The sequence below is a fragment of the Heliangelus exortis genome, chromosome 2, assembly GCF_036169615.1.
Source record: "Heliangelus exortis chromosome 2, bHelExo1.hap1, whole genome shotgun sequence".
NCBI lineage: Eukaryota > Metazoa > Chordata > Aves > Apodiformes > Trochilidae > Heliangelus > Heliangelus exortis.
Genome location: NC_092423.1, coordinates 136,500,966 through 136,523,022, shown reverse-complemented (window position 1 = coordinate 136,523,022; position 22,057 = coordinate 136,500,966). Strand labels below are relative to the sequence as shown.

Below are 22,057 nucleotides of genomic sequence, written 5' to 3'. Positions count from 1 at the left end.
CTTGCTTGGATTGACAAGAAAATGTACTGTATGGAATTTCAGACTAAGAAGGAAGTCCAGTTGGGAAGTAGAAAATATACTGGTTATTTTTTTTATCAGCTCTCATATTTAGAGAGTAAATTTAGAGTTTTTGAGAAATGGGGAAGAAGTAATTCAGATGGATATAAAGCCTGAGCTAGTGAAGTAGCATTCATTCCGTAGGAGGATGCTCCCAAATGTAATTTCTTTAGAAGGGACATGGAGGTGTTTAGCTGGTGCTGCTAAATAATGGATGCTGTTGTGGTCTAATATGAAGGATTAAACTCAGTCTGGGGGCTCAGTCCTGTGTTTGCTGCAAAATTAAACATATGCTTTAATCCTTTTAATTGTTCTGCTACTTTACCAGTCTGTCAAGAACAGAAATCTCCATTCTCACAAGAATTTCTTGTTTCTCACAAGAAATGCAATTCACAGCTGGAATTTGTGATTCATCTTGTCCATATAGAACTGTGCAGAGGGGAAGACATTTTCTTTGATGGTTTCTGTCTTGACTTATTTCATGTAGATATTAATTGGCCATAGAATGAAATACAATGTGAACCATTATTTCCTCTGCATAATTTGATCCTGACTTGACAACAGCACCACAAAGCTATGTGTATAGGGGGAGTGGCTTGCATCCACTGCAAGATGGGGAGAAGAATGCAGAATGACTTCAAGCAAGATGTGGCAGCATTTCCAAGACCAGTAACTCTACTTGCCTATATAACTTTTCAGTTGCACTTTTTCCTAATAATTTAATTTTATACAAAAATACTCAAATTGGTAATTCTAACTCCAAGCAGCCAGAAGACCTTAAGTCTTAACACTGTCTTCTGTTGTATGTATTTCTATTTCAAACTGGTTTTGAGCTTTCCTTTGTCATTAGAGTAATTTTTGTATTGATACACACTACCCCCAAAATACCTGGTTTAGTTGACAAAGCAAATACATAAAGTTTTGGGGTTTTTTCCCAGAAAAGAGTTCTTTGGAAATTCCTTTTTAATAATGTGCTGTATAAATCCTGTATCCGTATGTAGGGCACTTCGAGTGTGGATTTGTCCTCCTTCACATTCTAAACTTAAGTGAATTAAAGTTTCTAGTTAATGTCACAGGGCTCTTGCTTTGATTTTTTAATAGTTTTCCAGTTTCTCATATGTGAAGAACAAAGTAAGGCTGTATACACGTATTATTTGATAAATTCTGTTAATTCTGGGTATCTTTAAATAATTTTAATGCTATTTAGGTTTTTTTCTTGTGATTCTCCTAATCAGTTGTAGCATTTGTTAGGGCACACATTACTGGAAGCAGACCATTTCATAGCTCTGCTGTTTCTGAAACAAATGATTGCTCCTTGCTTACAAGGAGACCTTTGTAGGTAGTGTTTAATTTAAATATGTTCTTATAACAGTCTCTGGGCTGTTAAACTCTGTAGTTCAAGCATCTGTCATTCAGAGTTCACTCCCTGACAGAGCATATCTTAGGTAATGGAGGCATTTATGCCGTGGGCTAGAAGCAGCACTGTATTGATTAAGTCGGATGGTTTAAAGAATGGTAAATGAACTGTAACATGTAATTTTCCCCTTCTTTGCTATTTTAGTGGATTTTTGAATGATATATAACAAAAGAATTATAATATTTATTGGGTGTTTCTGTATATGATACTGTTCATTCTAGAAGGAGTGATATGTTTCTGCAGGTGAAGGTTCATAATAGGTGTAACATAATATATGTAACATAACCCATGTATCATAATGCACCTAACAGCCAGGGGATTTGAGAGCTCCTGATTGTTCCTCTGTGTGCTTGGCTCCCTCGTGTAGGATCTCCCAATTGCATGACCACAGTCAGATTTGTTTGATAATCTACTGGAGACTGAATCCAACAAGTTGATGCAGTTCACGCAGCTGCAGGAAGAGGAGGAATGAGTAGGGACCACGAGTTGCAGCAACAGTTGAGGGTAAAGGATTGAATACAGTATGAAACAGTATAAGTTTTGTTCCTGTCTTACTTTGTGGTGTGTTAATACAGGGGAGAGTTTATTTTATCATAAAATGATCTGGAGCTGTAAATAGTATTGAGATGACTTGTTTTACTCATAGCTAAATATCTAGATAATGTATCAGTTACAGAATTCTGAAACAAGCATGAGCAAAATATTATTTTTATCACAGCTGTGGATTTATTTGTCAAATATATAGGAAAGCTAAGCAACTTTTGTGTCTCTCATCATGGGAAGAACTAAATTTGAGCTCACAAAGACTTGTTAGCTGAATATTTATCTTTAAATGATACTTTGCTTGAAATTCCTCCAAACTGCTGTACATGAGCAGGGTAGGGTAAACAGATAATGATTTATAGACCCCAGCATACAAATTTCAAAGGTTATCCTATGAAACAGAGTAACATTTTGGTCATTTGTACTGGTTTGGTTGGGGGGTTTTTTGGTGGTGTTTCTTTTTTGTTTTGTTTTGTTGGGTTTTGGTTTTGTGTTTTTGCTGTGGGTTTTTTTTGGGGGGGAGGGGAGGTGTTAGAATTTTTTGGTTGTTGGGATTTGAAATCTTTTGCATCACACTTGTCTTCAAAATGTTTCAAAGTTACAGTGCAAGGTAGACTATTTGCAACTGTTATTTGGAACAGAAGTTGAAGCTTGCTTTTTTGTAAAACCCAGCAAATGCAAGTGCTCCCTTTGCCTCTCAGTTTTCACTATGTCGGAGGTGGTCACTTTCTTTATACATTCTTCCCCTGGAACCTTTCATCACTTTTTTGCACAGTGTCAAGGAGTGGGACACAAGCCTGATATCAACACCTAATAATTTGGTATGCTTGGTATCACAGTTCTGTTTCTGCGTGATAGATTCTTGGTATTGTGCATGATTTATATCATGATATTACTCACTTAACCACGCTTTCCATAGCCAGTTTTTAATCTCTCTTTTCCCTAGTTGACCACATTACATTCATCTGTTACCTGGTTTTGTCTCATGCCTTTCATTAAGTACATGTAACATTTTTTTTTATTATTATATTAAAACTGTTATGCAAAAGTAGTGGGGATAAGAGGGCCCCATACTGAGAGAGTAGTCTACAACACATTTGGTTAATGTGTGGTCTGTTTGGTGGAAAAATGTCAGTGTTCCTATGATGGCATTAAACATTTTAATCACTTTTAGTTCTGTGAAATTTTTATCCAGGAAAAATAAGTTTGGGTCTGGATATCACTTCTTCTAAGTTTCACTAACCAAGTGCCCACTAGGGCATTTATTCTTCTGAATTTTGTCCCAGATTTGATGTTAGAATTGTTTAGTGACCAAGCTCTGTTTCCACTGTCTGTAATGTTCCTACCATTTATAACACTGTGTAAAATCCAGTCTCTCTTTCATCAGTACTAATGGAAGTGAATGATAGTATGAGGTGATGGAAACATTTTATTTCCTAAACACTTCTCAGTTTGCCGTTGATTTCAGTTACTCTGGAGGACTGATCTTTCACAGCTGTTGCAAAATGTAAGTGGGTTTTTTCCATGCTCTGCAGATATCTGCTTTTTTCTAAACTCTGTGGCACAAAAGGGTCTTTTAAAATGTCACAAATACTATTTAATTCATGTTGGCATTAAATGTAAACATTTTGCTGTCATCGTTTATGGAACAAATTGAAAGTTTAGGATTGAATGGGTTAAAAAAAGATAAATACTGAGCAACCTTCTTAGAGAAAGGAATGCAAGTTACCTAGTTTATTCCTTAGAAAGTATCTTACATTCAGTTTAATCAGTTACTACTTGAAAATACTTGGGGCATCACTATAATTACATTAGCTATGCTCTTTGTCTTCTACTCTTGTTTTTAATGAAAAGTTTTGTTAAATGTAATGATGTGTGGATGAATTAATTTTTGTACGTTTGTGGTCTAAGACTAGGGAAAGCTATATATGTATGTACATATATCTAGCTTTATCTAGATATATGCATTTATATATGTGTGTGTATATAAATATGCCCAGGTAGGTGGCTGCGTATGCATATAACTGCCTGACTCCCCCTATGATATAAAATAATCGGGTAGGTTTTACATGAGAACTTTTAAGAAATTATTTACCACTGAGGATTACTGTTGGACGTTAATGCATACATATGGAAGCACAATGTTGATTCAGATGGAAGAGGAAATATCAATTTAGATTGAGGAATGTGTTCCCTATAATCCTCTGTGTTCTCAGTTATTCTTACAGAGCTTTGCATAGAGCTTGTAGCTATGGTGCAGGAATACTAACTTCAGTAGCAGATGTGAGCCTGAAGCTTATTACATATTTTACCAGATGTTTCATTTATCTTTAGGGCAGCCTTCTGGTTTGTTTTTTATATCAAACACTGTGAGAAATCAAAATTCAGAATGTATTTGAAACATGTTATGGGCATTTGGAGATAAAGGAACTCTTTCATAACCTGAAAAGTATTGTAATATTTCATATTAAATATATTTTTGTTTTAAACTATACTTCAACGAGATACATTATAATTTCCTGTATTGATCCAATTTGATTTACATTGAACTCGCTTGTAAAGATAATATAACCTTAAACTGAGCAGGCTTTGCTTGTTCATGTAAGCTCATTTTCTACTTTTCTATTTCTTTATTAGTAGTTCATACAATGTAATATCTTTGTTTCCAGTTTAAAGTAATCTTTGGTTGAAGAAGCCTCAGCGTTTTCAGAAATAATTGTGAATCTCAAGAAGAGGTTCCTCAGAGAGGGTGATTCAGCTGGTAGTTGTGGCAAGTAATCGACCTTTGGGGGCAGTTCTGTGGCTCATTGTCTTTGTTTTCACTCAGTGACCATCACCTCTGTGCAGAGCAGCAGGTCAGAAATTCAGCTTCTGTGTTCCTGTACCTGCTCACATGTTTAAAAGCATGTGCTGTCCTTGCTTTGCGTGAATTATGAGACTGCCAGAAAGCTGGTGTGTGTTTGGGATGTAAATGAAAATTTTGGCATTTGTGACTTGAAGTTCAGGAGTATAAAAAAAACACATTTTGGAAAGATTTGCCACTGAAAATTGTAGGGGACAGGGAGTGAAATGTCTGTTCAGTGGTTTTGTTCATCAAGCACATCTAATGGTGCTGCTAATCAGGTACAGTCTCTGCCTTCTGTCATTGTTTTCAGGCTGTATCAATTTCATGAAAAAAAAAATACCCTGTTCATAAACTTGCCAAAAACCCTAGAAGGTAAGTAGGAATCAAACAAACACTTAAATCTGACTTTTTTCAGTTGATCCAAATTTTACTCTTGAGTTCTGTAGAAAGATTGTCAGACAAATCAAGCAGAGATCAAGTACAATTCTTCCACTTGAAGTGCAGCATTGGAAAACAAGTTATTGCTCTTGTCCTTGAAAGAATAAGTATAAGAGAGAGTAATTTTATAAACACTTTGGATCAGGAGTTTTGTGAGCTCTCATGTATCATGGAGTAGGTCTTAACAAAGACTATTTTGTGTACATTCTCTTCTCTTTGTGGACGTCTCTTTTGTGGCTGTGCAAGAGTCCCTTTTTGGACTTAATTAGGTAGTCTCCTTGTAACAGCTACAATTGCTTACATAGAAAAGTAATTTTAGGAAAGTATTATATATACTTACAGCTATCTTTTAAAACAACAGCTGGCTACCAGAGTCATCATGGTGTGACCAGCATTTGCTCTCCAAAACAAAATCTTGAGGTCTATTTTAAAAGCTAATTGGCGTATCTTTAAGGCTGCTGTAGTGTTTCTGTTCCTCCTCATGCTTCCAAAGTAATGCCTAAGAAAGGATACCTTTAGGATAGACTTTCGTTGCCACATGATCTTGTGGGGATAAAAGAACAGAGAAAAGCCTGGGCTCCCCTTCTTTCAAAGTCAATAGTGGGCCCAGCAAAGTTTCAGTTGTGTCAGAGTGATCAAATAGCCAGCTCCCTAGAAATCTCACTGAAGGGTTGTCCATTGCAGCAATGGTGTAGTTTACATGGACTGGTTCTGCTGAGTCCATGGTGGAAGTCTTGATTTGTGAAATCATTATGGATTCAGCTTTCCCAAGGTGAGGTTTTGGTAGTGCAATTGTCACTTTGTCAAGTGTTTCTAGCTCACAGGACTCTGCCAAGGCCATTTTTTGTGTGGAATCTTTTCCACCTGCCAAAGGAGTGGCACGTGGTTTTCAAGACCCCTCAACTGTCAAGTGTAAAAAGTCAAGAGATTATTTGTAGAAAAAATGTTTTAAACTCTAAACCTTGCTGAAATTACATACTAAGAATAGAACAAATCTTTTTATTGTTATGGAATTTGTTCACACACACCCACCACAACCTCTGTGTCTTGTGGATACCTTACTCTCACATACAGTGCTGTGGTTCACAGTCTTTGTACAGAGAGAAGGATGGATTTTTTTTTTTTTTCAGTTCCCTTGAGTATATTCTCATGATAAAATATGGAGGAGGTGTTGGAAACACAAAGTGCAGTTTTTAAGTACTTGTTTGGAGACTCTGGGAACAGTATAAACATCTTTCTTCTGAGGCAGAGAAAACCTTTGACAAAGTTTGCAGTATTTCCTGCTTGCACCTGATTCTGTGATTGTGATTCACAAAATAAATTAAACTAGGAAGTTTATTTATTTTAAATAAACAGAAATTGAACTTATTCTTCCTGAATAATACCTTTCCAGATCCCTCAAAGTTGCCACTGTTTAGCTCACTAAACTAATTTTTTGTACTGTTTTTTGATATGTATGCATATCTGTGGCACATCTAAATACTTTGTTTTCAGGTTCTTCATAAGCTCATCTAGATTTTATTCTGGTTATAATATTATTCAAGAGAATTTACTGATTTTGCTGTTCATAGTACAACAGTATTACTCAATATTCTTTATTTAAATGCAATTTTAAACAGAGCAGGTTATGGGCAGTGTACTAAGATGCTTTTTTAATTTGTATTTTTTTTTTGCAGTGTTTCCCCATCTGTTGAACAAAATTAATTCTCTAGGCCTCTCTTTTCAAGTCCTCTTGACATTGCAGTTCAGTGTTTTTCAGTCCCTGGCTTTGTTTCCTTTCTGTCCTTTGACAGTTTTGTATTTTCATGTTTGCTTACCATATTGAACTGCAGTTGCAAATCTAAGCAGTTTGTGAAACAAAATATTTTCGGACTGGCTTATTCATGTCAATTTTTTGAAGCCATTTCTGGTGCATTTTTGACATTCAGTGAGAGTGGCTAAAATAAATATAATCTGTGGCTGTTAACCAAAGATTTTGTACCTATTGTGACTAGTGACTTGTTTGCATTTGAAAAAGTATTTAGGCTGAATCATTTGAGAACTATATAGTCCTCTGCATAATAGCTTTTAACGTTTTCAATGACTAACAAAAAGATGAATGCAGAATGAAAATAACTGCTTTTGAAGAGCAAAAAGTCTCCTTTCATGAAATTTCACACTATGGTGGTTTCTTTCTGAAAGCCTGTATTTTACTCAAACCAAACTTGGATTACTTAGATCACCATAACTTTTCTTTAGTATGTAGTAGAACTTTTGGGATCTCGACCCCTTAAAAAAAAATCAAACTGTAATATTTTGTGTGACTTGAATTAAAGGTTTGTTTTGGTTTTGTTTTTTTTTTTTTTTTTTTTTTTTGTTTACCATGTTCTAACTTATTTAGCTATCTTTTCCAGTCATAGAGTCACTGAATAGCTAAGGATGGAAGGAATGTCTAGAGATCTCTGGTCCAGTCTCCCTGCTCAAAACAGCAGGGTTAACAGAATAGGTTGCTTAATGCCTTGTGTGTTTGGGTTTTGATTATCTGCAAGGATGGAGGCTTAGCAGCTTCTCTGGACAGCCTGATCTGGAGTTTGTAGATTCTCACAGCTTTTTAATTTTCTTTAAAAAAAAGTATCATCTGTTATGTTCAAGCTGAATTTCCTGTGCCTGTTACCTCTAATCCTGTCTTTGGGCACCACTGAGAAGAGTCTAGTTCTTCCTTGATATCCCTGCTTCTCCCTGCTTAAATATTTATGCACATGGATAAGATCCCCCTGAGCCACTTTTTCTTTAGGATGAACAGCCTCAGCTCTCTCAGCCTCTCCTCAAATGACAGATGCCTTCACTCCCCATTCATCTTTATGGCCTGTCCCTGAACTCTCTCTCCAAGTTCATGTCTCTCTTGTACTGAGGAGCCCAGCACTGGACACAGCACCTCAGGTATGTCCCACCAGCTCTCCTCGACCTACTGAAAATGCTCTGCCTCGAAGAGCCAGCTCATTGTCAACTTGGCTTCCACTAGGACCCTCCGAGTCTTTTCTGTGGAGTTTCTGTCCCTCCAGTCAGCCCTAGAATGTGCTGGTGCCTGGGTTTGTTCTTTCCCAGTGGCAGATCTTTGCATTTCCCATTGCTGAACTTTCAGATTCCTGTCAGGCTGTTGAAGTCCCCCTGGATATCAGTACAAATCTCTGGTGTATCAACCACTCCTCCCAGTTTTGTACATTGTGAACTTGTTGAGGGTGCACTCTGTCCCATCACTTAGGTCATTAATGAAGAGGACAGAACAGTACTGGACCCAGTATTGATCCCTGGGGCACACCACTAGTGACTGGCCTCCAGATGGACTTCATGTTGTTATTCTGCATGCCTCATCATCTTTTATTGGAAATTGTTTGGGTAGTATTAATCTTGAGGAAGTCTTTTTCATCAGCTATAATTTAGGTTTGTAAATATAATTTAGTTATGAAGGCATTTTGGCAGTCAGTGAAATATAGGTATCACCCAGTGATTCAGTGATTCATGTTTTCCTCAAATGGGGGCTCTTTTGTTTTGGGCTGTGTTCAGAATAAGTGGTAAATGCTATCCCAGGGGCCTGTAATCTTCAGAGAAGAAGCAGGCATGGAAAGAATAGACTTGTCCAACCCTCATCAGGGAGTCCTTCAGCTGAATGAGCAGTGGAACCACAGCCTCCTGCCTCCAGCTCTGATGCACTGCACATTATGCTATACTTTTTCTCTTACTCATTAGAGAATTGGAGTGGATCTGTCCCCCTGTTTCCCAACTTGTTTCACATGTGCAAAACCTACTTTTTATAACTTCCTTCTTGGCACATTGTGCTTTTTTCTGCCTATTTAAACAGGGTGTGAGTTTAGTTCTTGGCTATTTTAAAAGAACAATCCACACTTAGATATAAATGTTGTAAGTGCTATGTTGCTGAAATATTAGCTTTGGCTTGCAGAATCCTGCCATGTGATATTACAAGCCCTGGAAAAGGAAGGAATTCACCCTTATTCTGCCTTGGGTAGCTTGATCTAAAAGCTATGAGCTTTATTTTCTAAATGTATCTTGTTAAACTTTTGAGGGGTTTAGTTTTGCTTAAATAATTGGGTATCTTCTGCATTTGAACATAGTACATGGTCTCAGGTTGTTAGATACCAGAGGCTGCTTATGAGAAGGCATGACTGTCTTTCACCTCAAATATCTAACTACTCCTGTTTTATTGTTCCTCCTGCTGTGCTAAGGAAAAGGCTTTTTTGAAGCTGGGCTGAATTAATTGTTTCTTTGAGGACACACTGAAGAAGTTACACTTACAACAAGCCTTGCTAGTGTTAGCCTGGGCTTTAGAAACTCTAGCAAGTAATAGCAATGGTAATGCCATTCAGTAGATACCTTGCAGTGTTACAGCTCCTAACCCCAGCACTAATCCACAGTGAAATGGAGATTTCTCTTTTGAGTTACTTTGGTTTGAATTCCCTAACTCTCAGGTTATATTATCTGGGCTGGGGTGTTAAATCGCAAGGTGGTTTGTTTGGTTGTTTTTTTTTTTTTACGGGGTGGGGAGTATTAGAGGGGTAGAGATGAGCTCTGTAATACTGGAAACAAAGACATACTGTCAGGCTTCTGTGTATTTTTTGTTGTTGAGAAGTTGCCTTTGCATCTCTTATTGTTGGACTTGCTCTAACACCACCTTTTTCCCATGTATATAAAAGTATGGCCATATGCATTATTGTTTACCATGGCATCCAGCTTGACTCTTGGTTAAATGTGTATTTAGATATAGGGGGGTTGTGTATATCCTCAGTCCTCTTCCTCCACCCATGTATGTTCCTCCACCCACATAAATGAAAATAAAGAAGCAGTAAGTGGTGATGAGAAATCTGATTTTCTTGGGAAGAAAATGGGATCTGTAACAGCTAACTATTCAGGTTGTCCAAGGCAACATTGGAAGCCTCATGTAACAGTGGTTTTGAAGACTGTTAATGCATCAACACAGTTGGGAGGGATCTGTCCTGGCCAGTTGAAATGTTATTTAGTAAACAATGCTTGTTTAAGTACTTCAGTCGATTCCTGTGTGTTAAGGAATGGGAATGTCCTGTCTCATCCTGTCTTCCTCCTTTCTCAAATGTGGCATGCTAAATTGTTCTTTTCTCCCTCAGATTAAGGATTGAGCATAAGGTAGTGGAAACTGGGAAAAAAATTACTTTCCTAGGCTGCCAGTGAGCCTTTCAAAACTCTCCCTGCCAGCTTTTGATGGCACCTGTGTTGTGAGCTGCCAGCCCTGTGTTACAGCATCATCTTGGAGTTCTCCAGAAATCTGTAATGATATGTCTGAAACCATAGACTTTGAAAATGTTAGGTACCTTAATACTGTTTCACTAATTAAATGCTGCACATGCTTCTTCATCGATGGCTGTTGTGGCAGCAGTAATGCAGGGCGACAGCACCGTGATGTAGTAGGGATGTTCTTGAACATTTCTTTGTTGAAATCAGCATAAAAACAAGGTTTCAACTAATGAAGTGCAGCATACTTCCTCCATTGATTAGCTCTAAAATTCTTAACACATTATTTTTCTCCCAACATCAGTGTTAACCAGAGGAAATGGATGTAAGCTGTGCCAGGGGAGGTTTAGGCTGGATGTTAAAAAACATATTTTCACTGAGAGGGTTGTCAGGCATTGGAATGTCCTGCCCAGGACAGTGGTGGAGTCACCATCCCTGAAGGGATTTAAAAGGTGTTTGGACCTGGTCCTAAGGGTCATGGTTTAATATTTAGCTTATGGTGTTGGTCAAGGTTTGGTCTGGATGATCTTGGAGGTCTCTTCCAACCTAAAACATTCTGTGATTCTGTTTAGCTGTATGTGACAAGATGCGTTGAAAATTTGGATACCATCAGTTGTGGATGATGATTTTCTGTTCAAAATGCCATGCATAAGGGCTGTAAGCTTTTGCTGCCTGCTAATGTCCATGGCCACAAAATAACCTTTTGCACCTCCAATACCCTGCTAGTGCTATACCCTGTCATGTTGACATTTATATAATATTATTTTGCTTTACGAATCAAAGGAAAGGTTTTTTTCATGTACAGGAAAGGACTAGCTCTATTAGAATTTTGGTTACCTACTGTTTCTTGGTAGAGTCAGCAGCTTCCGATGTGATTGTGCTGTGGCCATTGGCAGAAAGGACTTAATAAAAAGTTTTCTTGAGATGTGGAAAGGTTTTGTCATCTAATTGCAATAATTTAGGAGTCTTTCGGGCAAATACTTTCATAAGATTTGATCCAGTGGTGTAATTCTTCCTCCAAAATTAAATATTTTTCTTTTAGCTTCCTAGAAAATATTAGTCCGGATCTTCTACTCTTGAGCCCACCTACAGTCAGTTCCCTTCATACTGTTTCACAAATGCTTAAGTATCCTAAGAAAGAATTGAGAACTCTTGGTAAACAACACACTACAATAAAATACTAGTGTAACATCTGTCCCTTATAAATATTTTAATGTATTGTGGAGGAAAAAAAAAGACAACATTTGTTTCAGTTTAATCATTGCTCTCTAAGTTAGTTGGATAGGTTGTCCCCGTCTTTTTTTGTGTCATGGACATTTAAAAGACTCCATGGGATGTGTTACGGAGAGGTGTCAGGTGGTTTTTCAAGACTGTTGTAAGAGGTAATATTGAAATGTGTTGTGACATTGTGTTCATCTTGGTATTCTACAAAACTCCTACTTGCTGCTTTAAATTAGGATTGAGAGTTAAGTGCTACTCTTACTGAAAAGAAGTTAATACAGCATTTTATTGATGTTTGATCAGTGAGTAACTGCACCTATGCCAGATAAAACTAATACTAATTTACGAATTTTGGGGGCTCCTGAGGGTCCTTTTTGATTCCTTAAAGAAGTAATAGATATTAACAGCTTCAAGCCTTCCTGTCACATGGGGAGGCAATGCTCTGCACCAACAGATCTTGATGGAAGAAGCTGTAAGCCTGAGGCTGAAGACATGTGTCTTCCCAGCACCCATCCCAAGTACACTTCACACATTTTGAAGCTAGATACTTGTGTAATTTTGATTCAAAAGTCATGTATTTATGGGGGCATTTACCATTTGTTCTTCTGTTTTGCCAAAAATTAGAACATTTCTTGACTGATTACCCCTGCCAAATCTTTAACAGTGTTATTCCTACATGATGGGCTGATGGTGGTCACAGAAAACAACTTACTTAAAGTTACTTTCAACTGAAAAAGCAGTCTGTAGCAATGAGCTCTGATTTATTTTAAAGGCAAGTCCAAAAAAATTTTGTGGGGGCTTGGGGGTTTCACTGTTTGGACCTCGTTTTTTGAGCTTGAAAATTAATAACAGTGTAAGAGATTCTTCAAAAGAGACATGCAGATATTTAATAGTAAGCATTCAGAAAACCACTTGTTTTATGGTAGCTGGTAAGACAAGATAGTTGTTTTGGCTTCAAGTAAGCTGTTGAAGATGTCCCTTATCTTCCCCCTGCTCTTTGAATTTTTTGCAGTGCTAACACAAAGAATGATACTAATTACCAAGAGTTTGTAGCTTTATGAAAAATAAAAATATTTTTCTGCTTTTCAAGTCAATATGTGAAGTCTTTATTCTTTTTCAAACCCCCTTATGTGAAGTCTTCATTCTTCTTCACTTACAGAAAAGTTATTAACAAAAGTGAGACTTTCTTGTGATGTGTAATGTATGGAACTACTGATTTGCAAAGTTCAGTGGTTGCTAAGGCGTTTCCATTTCAGTATCTGTCCCCCTTTCAAATTGTTGAATATGAAAATCTGTATTAAATTAAAAAAGTAAGAATGACCATGTAATTCATTAATCTTTAAACATTTCCAAATTTTTTCCGGGTAATTTAATAATGTCTCTGAGAGTTTATGTACCATAAAGCTTTATAAAAACACATCGGTCTGATTGACGTTTACGTAGGAAAGGAATTAGATTTTCACCACACATTTTTGTACTGTTGTGTTCTTAATGACTTTATAACTTGTAGCACTAAGGCAGGTAGACAGGTATGTTGGTAATATTTTGTAAAGACAGAGCTTAACTGTTAATGTAGCTTCACAAGAGTAAACAAGCAAAATTCAGTGTCCAGTAAAGAAACTTAAGGAAAACCTTTTTTTTTTTTTTTTAATAAGGTGTTTAGTCACATCTGAGGTCATTGTAACATATGGTTGTTTTTTGACCATGTGGATTCCTTTCCATGGCTTTAATCCTACTTTGCATTTTATCAGCTAGAATGATACTCACTGGACAAAAATTGTGTAAATAAAGGCCTCATGGTGCTGAAGTTCATAGGAATGCATTCCTAATAGCAAAGATTAGATGCTTTCATTAGGTATTTGATGTTTACAAGGAAATATGATAGCATCTTCTTTTTTACAAGGAAAGAAGACTCAAATTGCTCAAATGGCATTTTTAGTAGGAAAATTTACTGCTGTCAGGAGAATATAGGCTGACTGAAACTTTTTTTCTTTATAAAGATTTTATTCTTGTAGCAAATCCATCTTCAATCAACATAAAAATAGTAGTGTAGTAAGCCAAATGGTTGCTTAGACATGGATAATGTTTAACTGCTGTATAGGAGAAGATTGCGGATTAAGTGATGCCTGTCTATGAGATACTGGGAAGATGAAGCTTTCTGTATAAATGCCAAGAAAACTACTCCAAATATATGATAGAAAACCTTCAAAATACGTTGTGTTTTCTTCTGTCAGTTGCTTCTTGTCAATAAAATAATGAAATTATATTTCTTGATTTCAACTTTAATTTCAAGATACTGGCTTAAGATGGATTTCTGAATTAACTAATGCTTTTATAATACTCAAGTGTTTTAATATTTCCAGAAGATAATGTTATTATTCTTATAGAAGACAATTTTTCAAGTTATCTTGATGAGTCCTGCCTATCCTCTGTGGAGTACTCATGAGGCTTATGTGTGTTCCTTTAAAAACAAAAAAAAAGTTTCCATTATCGTGACGTGTGTAGAGAATTGTGTGATCAGGGAGATTTATTTAGTTTGTCCAAAGGCTTGTATGAGTGCTTGCTCAAGTGGTAATAAAATAATATAATAACTTGATTGGTTTGATTAGCTCCTAACTCAGTGGTTGTGTGCTTAGACCAGAGCCCCAAGCTTGCTGTCAGAGAATACTGGGTGAGTTCCAGCACATGTGCAGGAAGTGGTTTGCTTCCACTTGCTGCTATTCCGTTGTCCCGTCACGCACATCTTCATGCTCCTTGGTTTACTCCTTTTCCCTGAAGACTTCTCCTTATCCTCTTATTTCCACCAACAACAGAGCTGCCCTTTCCTACCTTCCCCTGCTTTGCCAGGAGGTGTCCTTGTGCTGGTCAATGCCTTGGAGCCACCTCTGTAAAGCAGCAAGGTGGTGGTGGGCAGCTACTGCATTGGTGTCGTGTTCCCAGCTCCAGGACAGGCACTGCTGCCCACACTGCCAAGCCTCATGTCAACAGCTCTGGTGGAGACCATGCCTGGACAGCTGCTGTCTAAAAACTGGTAATAAACCACAATCTGGAGAAACATGCTTACATTTGGGTGTGTTACTCCAGACAGAAGCACTCCAAACATGTTTTATTTTGCTGTGTTCCTGTTACTTTCCACTGTTCACCTCCTGCTTGTGATACCTACTTTGGGTGTCCCGTACTTTTTCTCTACAGCACAATTAAAATCACACAGTGCTGTAGTAAAACGAACATTGACTTGTGATCAAAATTAAAAATGAGTTAGTTCACCGAGTATAGACAATGAAGAGTTACTTGAGATTCTCTTCTTCTTTTCCATAAAATGAAGGACTTTTTGCTTTAGAAAGTATTGACACTAGCAAAGCCTCAGTTGCTGTAATGAGCTTCTACAAATGGAAGACAGTTGGGTTAGGTCTTCAAAAAGCAGTAGTATTGATGGCATAGATGGAGGTGATTGCTACAGATTGGCTTCCAATTTATCCCATAGCCTACAAGGAAAATGCAGATTTGTAAAGCATGCTTTTCAGATGTTGTGCAGTTTTTCCACCACAGTTGCTAGCTTACTAAGATAAAAACAGTTCTTCAAGAAAAAATTAATCCAGTTTGGACAAATATGTTCTACCCTTTTTTTTTCATCCTTGGATTTGGCAATTAAAATGGAGTTGAATTAGGTCTTTTGACTTGCTTTTGCTTTTGTGATCCTTTGAGTGACTGTGACTCCTGGACTTTTGCCTGCTTTCAGGTCATTTTTTTCCCATCCAGCAATACAGGCTGTGGTCTGCTTAGCTTCCAAGCTGAGGAGATCAGGTGCTTTCAGACCAGTTTAGCAAAAGTGCATAAAATACAGTAGTGTTTTGTAGCCCTGACTTGATATTCCGGAGAAGGAAATGAATATTACTGAGGAAGGCAATATTTACTTTTAATTTTTTTTCTCTGAATAGGAGAATTGTTGGGTTACTGCGCTTGTGCAGTTGTCTTGGGAGAAGTATGAGGGACTTGGATATAGATAAAAATCTGCAAATATGTGCCTGCATATGGGTTGCATGCTTAATGTTAAGCAATGTGTTTCAGCAGCATCTAGGGCTTTTTCAAATAAAGCAATGCCTTAGCTGGAATTAACTGAATTCTTCTTTCTTGTTGTCCATCCTTTTTATTTGCGTTTTTGAACCATAACAAGTTGGTTGAGGTACTAATTATATTTGCATCCCCGCAATTGGAGTTGTTATCAGTAGATTCAGTCATTGTGATTCGTAGTTTTTTGACAATAAATTGAGATTTTGTGTGTGCATGGAGGGAAACGAATCAATGTTGTCTCCATAATTCTTTGTGCTTAATTAAGTTAAATAAATCAGTTTTCCTTCTTTTCAAATGCATACACTGGTTCCTTGAACTAGCATCTGCTAATTTGTTTTAGTCACTGAAGATACTGTCTGAAGCATACATGTGGTTTGGCAAAGCTGAATATGTATAGAAAAAACAGAAATTTTTGTGCTGCTAAAAAGTACCATGTAGCGCCTCGCACTTGTTCACTATGCATGCTACCACATGGTAGCACTTCAAAAGATACAAGTTATTGCCTTAAAAATACTATCCACATTAGCAGTGGTATTATAAAAGGAATATTTTAGCTGCTTTTCAATATTGTTTGACCAGAATAACTGAAATTTGCCATGTTTCAGTTAATTTCAGAGAAACATTAGTGCGGTGCCTGGATGCTGTTTCTTCTGATGGCCTTTTGTATCCCATGGAAAGTATGTCCAGTCTTAAGTAAATAATTGTTACTGACAACCCTAAGTTTAAATTCATCTGTCTTGTTGAGTGCCCAAGATTCCACAGGGAATCAATATTCATCCTCAGATACTCCTGCGAGTCTCTGAGGAGGCTGTTGCTGGTGAGGAAGCAATAAAGGCCTTGTTCCTGAATCAGTGACCTGTCCTCATGAAGATGTGTTAACTTCTGCTATGGCACTTCATAGTTTAAGGACAAATTTGTGAAACGTGAGTCAAGACAAACACTTAATTGTGAAACCAAGGCTGAAGGCTATGCAGATGTCAGTGGTTTGTAGCAGAGAGTTGGTTGTTACTTCCTTTGGCAGTGCTGCCTATGCCCAGGGTATGTAGCAGAGAGCTGGATTAGCAGCAGCATAAAACCAGGCTTTGACCCGTGATGCTGGGTACAGAGCTGGGTACAAAACACATGCTGCTGGGTACAGAGCACTTCCCCTTTGGTGGGGCTTGGCTTTTTAGGAGACATGTTGATTGCAGCTCTTAAAACCAGACTTTTAAGGCCTTAAAATACATGCTTGGAAATTAAGTCCTTGAGCATCTGAGGTGCCATCAGATGTATTGCCTCCAGGCCATCTTTGATCAGGGTTTCAGGTCACAATATTTAGCAGGAGTCTGAATGTGGCTTGGCTGAAATGCATCTCATCTGATAGTTATGATAACTATGTACTGAATTTCATCAACACATACATTGATATGTGACCTCCCGAGAGCTGGATTTAATGAATTGTTTATGAAGAAATAAAAGTTATACTAGAGTTTTAATGATAAGTAAACTTGTATTAGGTTCCTACAAGAACACTTGTTTCCAAAATGTTTTAGAAATAAGCTGTTATTTCAAGAAGGAAGTGAATTTGCAAGTTATAAACTTTAGATTTGTTGATTTGTTTCCATTTTAAAATAATCGTATGGACTTTTTTTTTTTCTTTTTTTTTTTTTGAGTGCCTAAGTTGATTTGACCTATCCCTAAATTAGGTTTTCAAATAATAATGCTAGTGACTAGGGATATTCTTAAGGTATTTAAAAAACATTACCCAGTTGTTCTAGTGTTGAGCAGTAATCACATAAGTCTTCAGTTCTTGGCCTTGTCTCTGGTTTATTATGTAATTTTGTATGTGTATTTTTCTTATTGGTAAGGTAGGATATATAGCTCCTGTATGTTCAAGCCTAGATAAATTTTCTAATGTTGCCAGGGCTCTTTAGAAAAGGGAAAATGTTCATGTTATTTTAGTATTTTCTTTATTCTTTTTCAACAGGTTTATTAAAACATTGAATTCAGGGGGAGGGGAAATGCCCACAAAGCTGTGGTAATGTTTACTGTTTTCAGTCAAGGGATCTTGTTAGTACTAGTTCACAGGAGTCAGTCATATTCAAGTGAAATACTCAAATTGTTTAGTTTTGCATTTTTTCTGCTTTAAACAAATTGTAGTAACATTTTCTAGCTGCATTTATTTCCCTCCCCTTCCTCTCCTCCCCTCCCCCCTCCCCCACCAGTTTGTTTGCAAACTAAGGAAAAAAAATTGCCCTTTTAGAGCAAGGAGAGCTTTTTAATAATGACACAACAGAGAATCTTCTGTTAAAAGAAATACCTACCCTAGAAAGGTGCTCAGGAGCCAGAGGCTGTGTGTTCTTAATGTAAAAAGCACTCTGAAAAGTGCAAGCGTGACTGGTGACTTTCCATGTCACAGGGACACTCCTGAACAAATCATTTGCTTAAAAATATAGATATTCTGTTTAAATGGGGGGATGGAAGCATCCTGGTTTGCCTGTTCTCCTGCCCTTTTCCTTGCTCACCTCAGTTCTGGGCACTCCCAGATCTCGTGGCACTTTTTAGTAGCAGCTTTGTGGTGTGGCTTGGGAAGGACTATGACTTGAAGCAGTGAAGTCCTCATTAGAAGCAGTGTGTGACTGTCCCCAGTCCTAGCAGACGAAGGACTCTGTAGGAGGAGAGAGCTCTTGCCTGGTTGGTGCTAAATGTCTGTGTAAAAAGATGATGTTGTATAGATTGGGCAAAAGATGTAAAGAAACAGTGGTAACAATATCAACAAAAGCATCTTGGGGGCTGTTATCCATTTGTGCAAGTTGGCAGCTTGTTGGAGCTATCTAGCTACTAATACGTGTTATAAAGTATGTATGTTTGGTTAAAAGAGTTTCCATTTCTCCCTGGTGGGACTGCATCATGTTTTAATTTCTGCAGTTGTTTTCCCAAGGCAGAGATGTTAGCTATTGATGCTTTATTGGTTCTTTGAGATTTTTCCGCTATTGCCTTCATTATCATCTAACTGTTAACAGTCATGAGAGAAGGAATTGCTGACTTGAGATCTGGATGGTTTTCAGCAAGTCCTTTTTCGTCCGGATGATCTTGCTTACAATTGTGTTCAGTTACATATTGCTGGTTATACTGTGCTTAAGAAAAGAAATTGTTCTGGAACTTACTTACCAGATACTTCTCAGGTGAACACTTTTAAGAGCATGGTACACAGGTATTCAAGTTTTTAAAAGATCTGGTTTTTCTTAGGATATTCCTGCTTTTTATATTATACCTCTTAAGGAACAATCTAGATGGGTCAACCACATGATTTCATAGCAATCTCTATGATCATCATTACATGACCACCTCGACTTGGACAGCATCTTTAAATACAAGAGAATTGGCACTTTAAGGAGCAATCTATCTCAGCCTTCTAAATATGAACATTTAAATTAATTCTCAAAAAATGTTCTATCCCCTTCAGCTCCTTATGAAATTCTCTTTCTAGTTTTTCCTTTTCCTGACTACATTTGGCTGGAAAAGATCTAGCCACGATTTCATGTTCTAGCATGTTGTAGCATGTCATGTCAAAAGTAAATCTTACTTTCTTTTTACACAGATGTATCTTTGAAGGGCTTCTTTTAACCAAAATAGGTTGTTTTAGCTACATTTAATAAATGTGTAATGTTTTTTAATTCAAAATTGTGGTCACAGCAAGAATCTTTTAGTTTGTTCTGGTGGTGGTCTGTATCCTTTGTCCTTAATTGTAAAATCTAGAACTTTAACATCTTACCCCATAAAATCTCAACTAAACTTTTATGTTTAGGGAATGAGCGTCTCTAATATGCTAGATCTTAACCTTTGCTTTTGTGGGAAACATTGAGATGCTACCTACTAAAGCATTGGGACTATTCTGTTAGGAGTATGCTTGAAACCGGCCACTACTTCTGGAAGCTGTGCAATGGAAGCAGGATTAAAATTTATTTTTATCTGGCAGGTTCCTCTGCTTCAGGGGGAGAGTTTTCATGCTGACTTTAAAATAGCTGTTTGATGCATTTTGCTACCTGGCTGTCCTATTGTGTATAGTGGCATCTTTAGATTTGCCTAGAGAGAGACAAAGGGTGCTGACTTTTTCTCTGATTGTAGTATATTGTGGGATTTCAGATTGTAGCCTGGATGTTCTTGCTGTTTTAGTTTTGGGGTGCTCTACTATTGTGGTGTCCTGGAGAAAACACAAATTGCAAGTAATTTCTATTATGAAATGATGAAATAAAATGCAAGAACCACCGTAGGCTGATATACAAAATAAGTCTGCAAGTCTGTATGTGTACATAGATTTAACATACAGGCAGTAAGATATGGCAATTGAATGAAAAGGGCCAGCAGGCTGCAGAATGTAGTTTGTGCTGTAAGGGTGATAAGTTGGAAAAATATTTGTCCAATCTTGAAAAATGTATACTCGTATCTTTAAAAAATATGGTTGGATTTGGTTGTTTTTCTCTTCAAAGAATATGAAGTGGGGCCTGAAAATGTAGCACATTCTGTCCTCCAATTCATTTCTGTTGCTTTCTTTTATAATGAGTATCATATTTTAGTATGTGCAAGGAGAAACCTTGAAAAAAAATTAACAAAAGACGAATTTGTCTTGTTTTAATCTTTGTAAATTTTGCAGCTGCAGACATAATTTAAGAATTATTTAGTGTTCTTGCATTTGATTTTCTATCAGTTGGCTATGAGTGTTGGTTCATCTGATATTCACACTGAAATCTGTTTCCTTAAATTTAACTGGCAGGCATAGTGCCTGTCTGTTTAAAAGATCTGATAAGTGATAAGTTGTGTTGATCTGCTTGATGGGATTATGTTAAACATTCCTGAATAGAATTTTGTTCCATCAAGACAATCTGTTTGAAGGAAGCATTTAGATGAAACTGAATGTATGCGTTTGTACAAAGAAACATTACAGCTGTTGGCTTAAAAAGCCTGACAAAAATGTTCTTTATTGTCTAAGGTAACTTGCTGTATATGAATATGTGTGTGTATTATGTATAATTTATAATATATACATACATGCATATTTGTGCACTTTTGTAAATCTAAAAGAAAGAAACTGTTGAAAAACTGAATATAAGTGCTAAACTACCTGACAGCTACAGCTGGTCCTCTTAACTCTGATACTGAAAATGTTGTTTTATGCTGCAAAAAAAGGCATAGAGTTTATCTTTTATGTCATGTACTCATTAGATAGTTCTTCTTTTGATTAGAAAAATTCCAGACAGTATTACAATTTAAATCACAATATTTCTTTGTTACTAAAGAGTAAAATGTTACTGCTTGATGAAACCCAATATCAGGTGGTTTTTTTTATGAATGATCAAGGTAATACATCCTGTAAATGATGTGTAACAGTTTGTTAATCACTTTAGCAATTAACTGCAGCTGAAAAATGTCTGCTTTCTCAGGCTAGTCTTCCACACATTCTCTGAGAAAGCTCTGGATTTTACTGAAGATAGTCTAGCACTTAATAAACAACCTTCTACACAGTTGCAAAAATGAAAATAAAATACAGCTTATTCATTCAAGCTCTCTCTCAAAATAGCCCAGATTGTGTAAGTTTACTTTTTAAACGTACTTTTTGTTTAATCTAGTTCAATACCAGATGGAAATGATGCGAAGCCTTCGCCACGTAAACATTGATCATCTTCACGTTGGCTGGTACCAGTCCACATACTATGGCTCTTTTGTCACTCGTGCCCTCCTGGACTCCCAGTTCAGTTACCAGCACGCAATTGAGGAGTCTGTAGTTCTCATTTACGGTTAGTATGAGGTTTCCTTTATTATTCTTTTCCCCTCTTAATATTATTACTACTATTTTTGTATTCTGTCTTTTGCCTGTAAGAGTAGCCTGGCAGGCCTTTTTGAGTAAATACCAACCCTGTGTCTACGGCAGCCTCAGCAGCAGCTAAGTCTAGACAGGGTTTCCTTCTTTCTGTTTATTTTTCTTGCTATCAGAGCCCTGATGTGTACGTTTTGGAATGCTGGAGTAGCTGCTTCATTTTTATTCCTTCATCTCCCCTCCCTCGTCGAAGGGGCTGGTGGAACCCGACCAGATGTCTAACAAACCCCTCTTGCTAGCGTGTCTGGCTCTGTACGTGACTGACCAATCATCGCACGAGTTGCCAAGTTTTTTTTTTATACCTCTGACAGAAGCATACAAAACCTGGACTGTTTCTTAGCACAAAGATTTT

At 37.1% G+C, this 22,057-nt stretch overlaps 1 protein-coding gene across 1 annotated transcript in view; it reads left to right on the top strand.

Moving 5' to 3' along the window:
- The window catches only part of EIF3H (eukaryotic translation initiation factor 3 subunit H), an 88,856-nt gene that overhangs the window by 49,874 nt on the left and 16,925 nt on the right, over nt 1-22,057 (top strand). Inside the window, exon 3 of the mRNA XM_071738239.1 lies at nt 21,458-21,625. Within this exon, the coding sequence (XP_071594340.1) occupies nt 21,458-21,625 (168 nt within the window). The remainder of the gene's footprint in view (nt 1-21,457; nt 21,626-22,057) is intronic.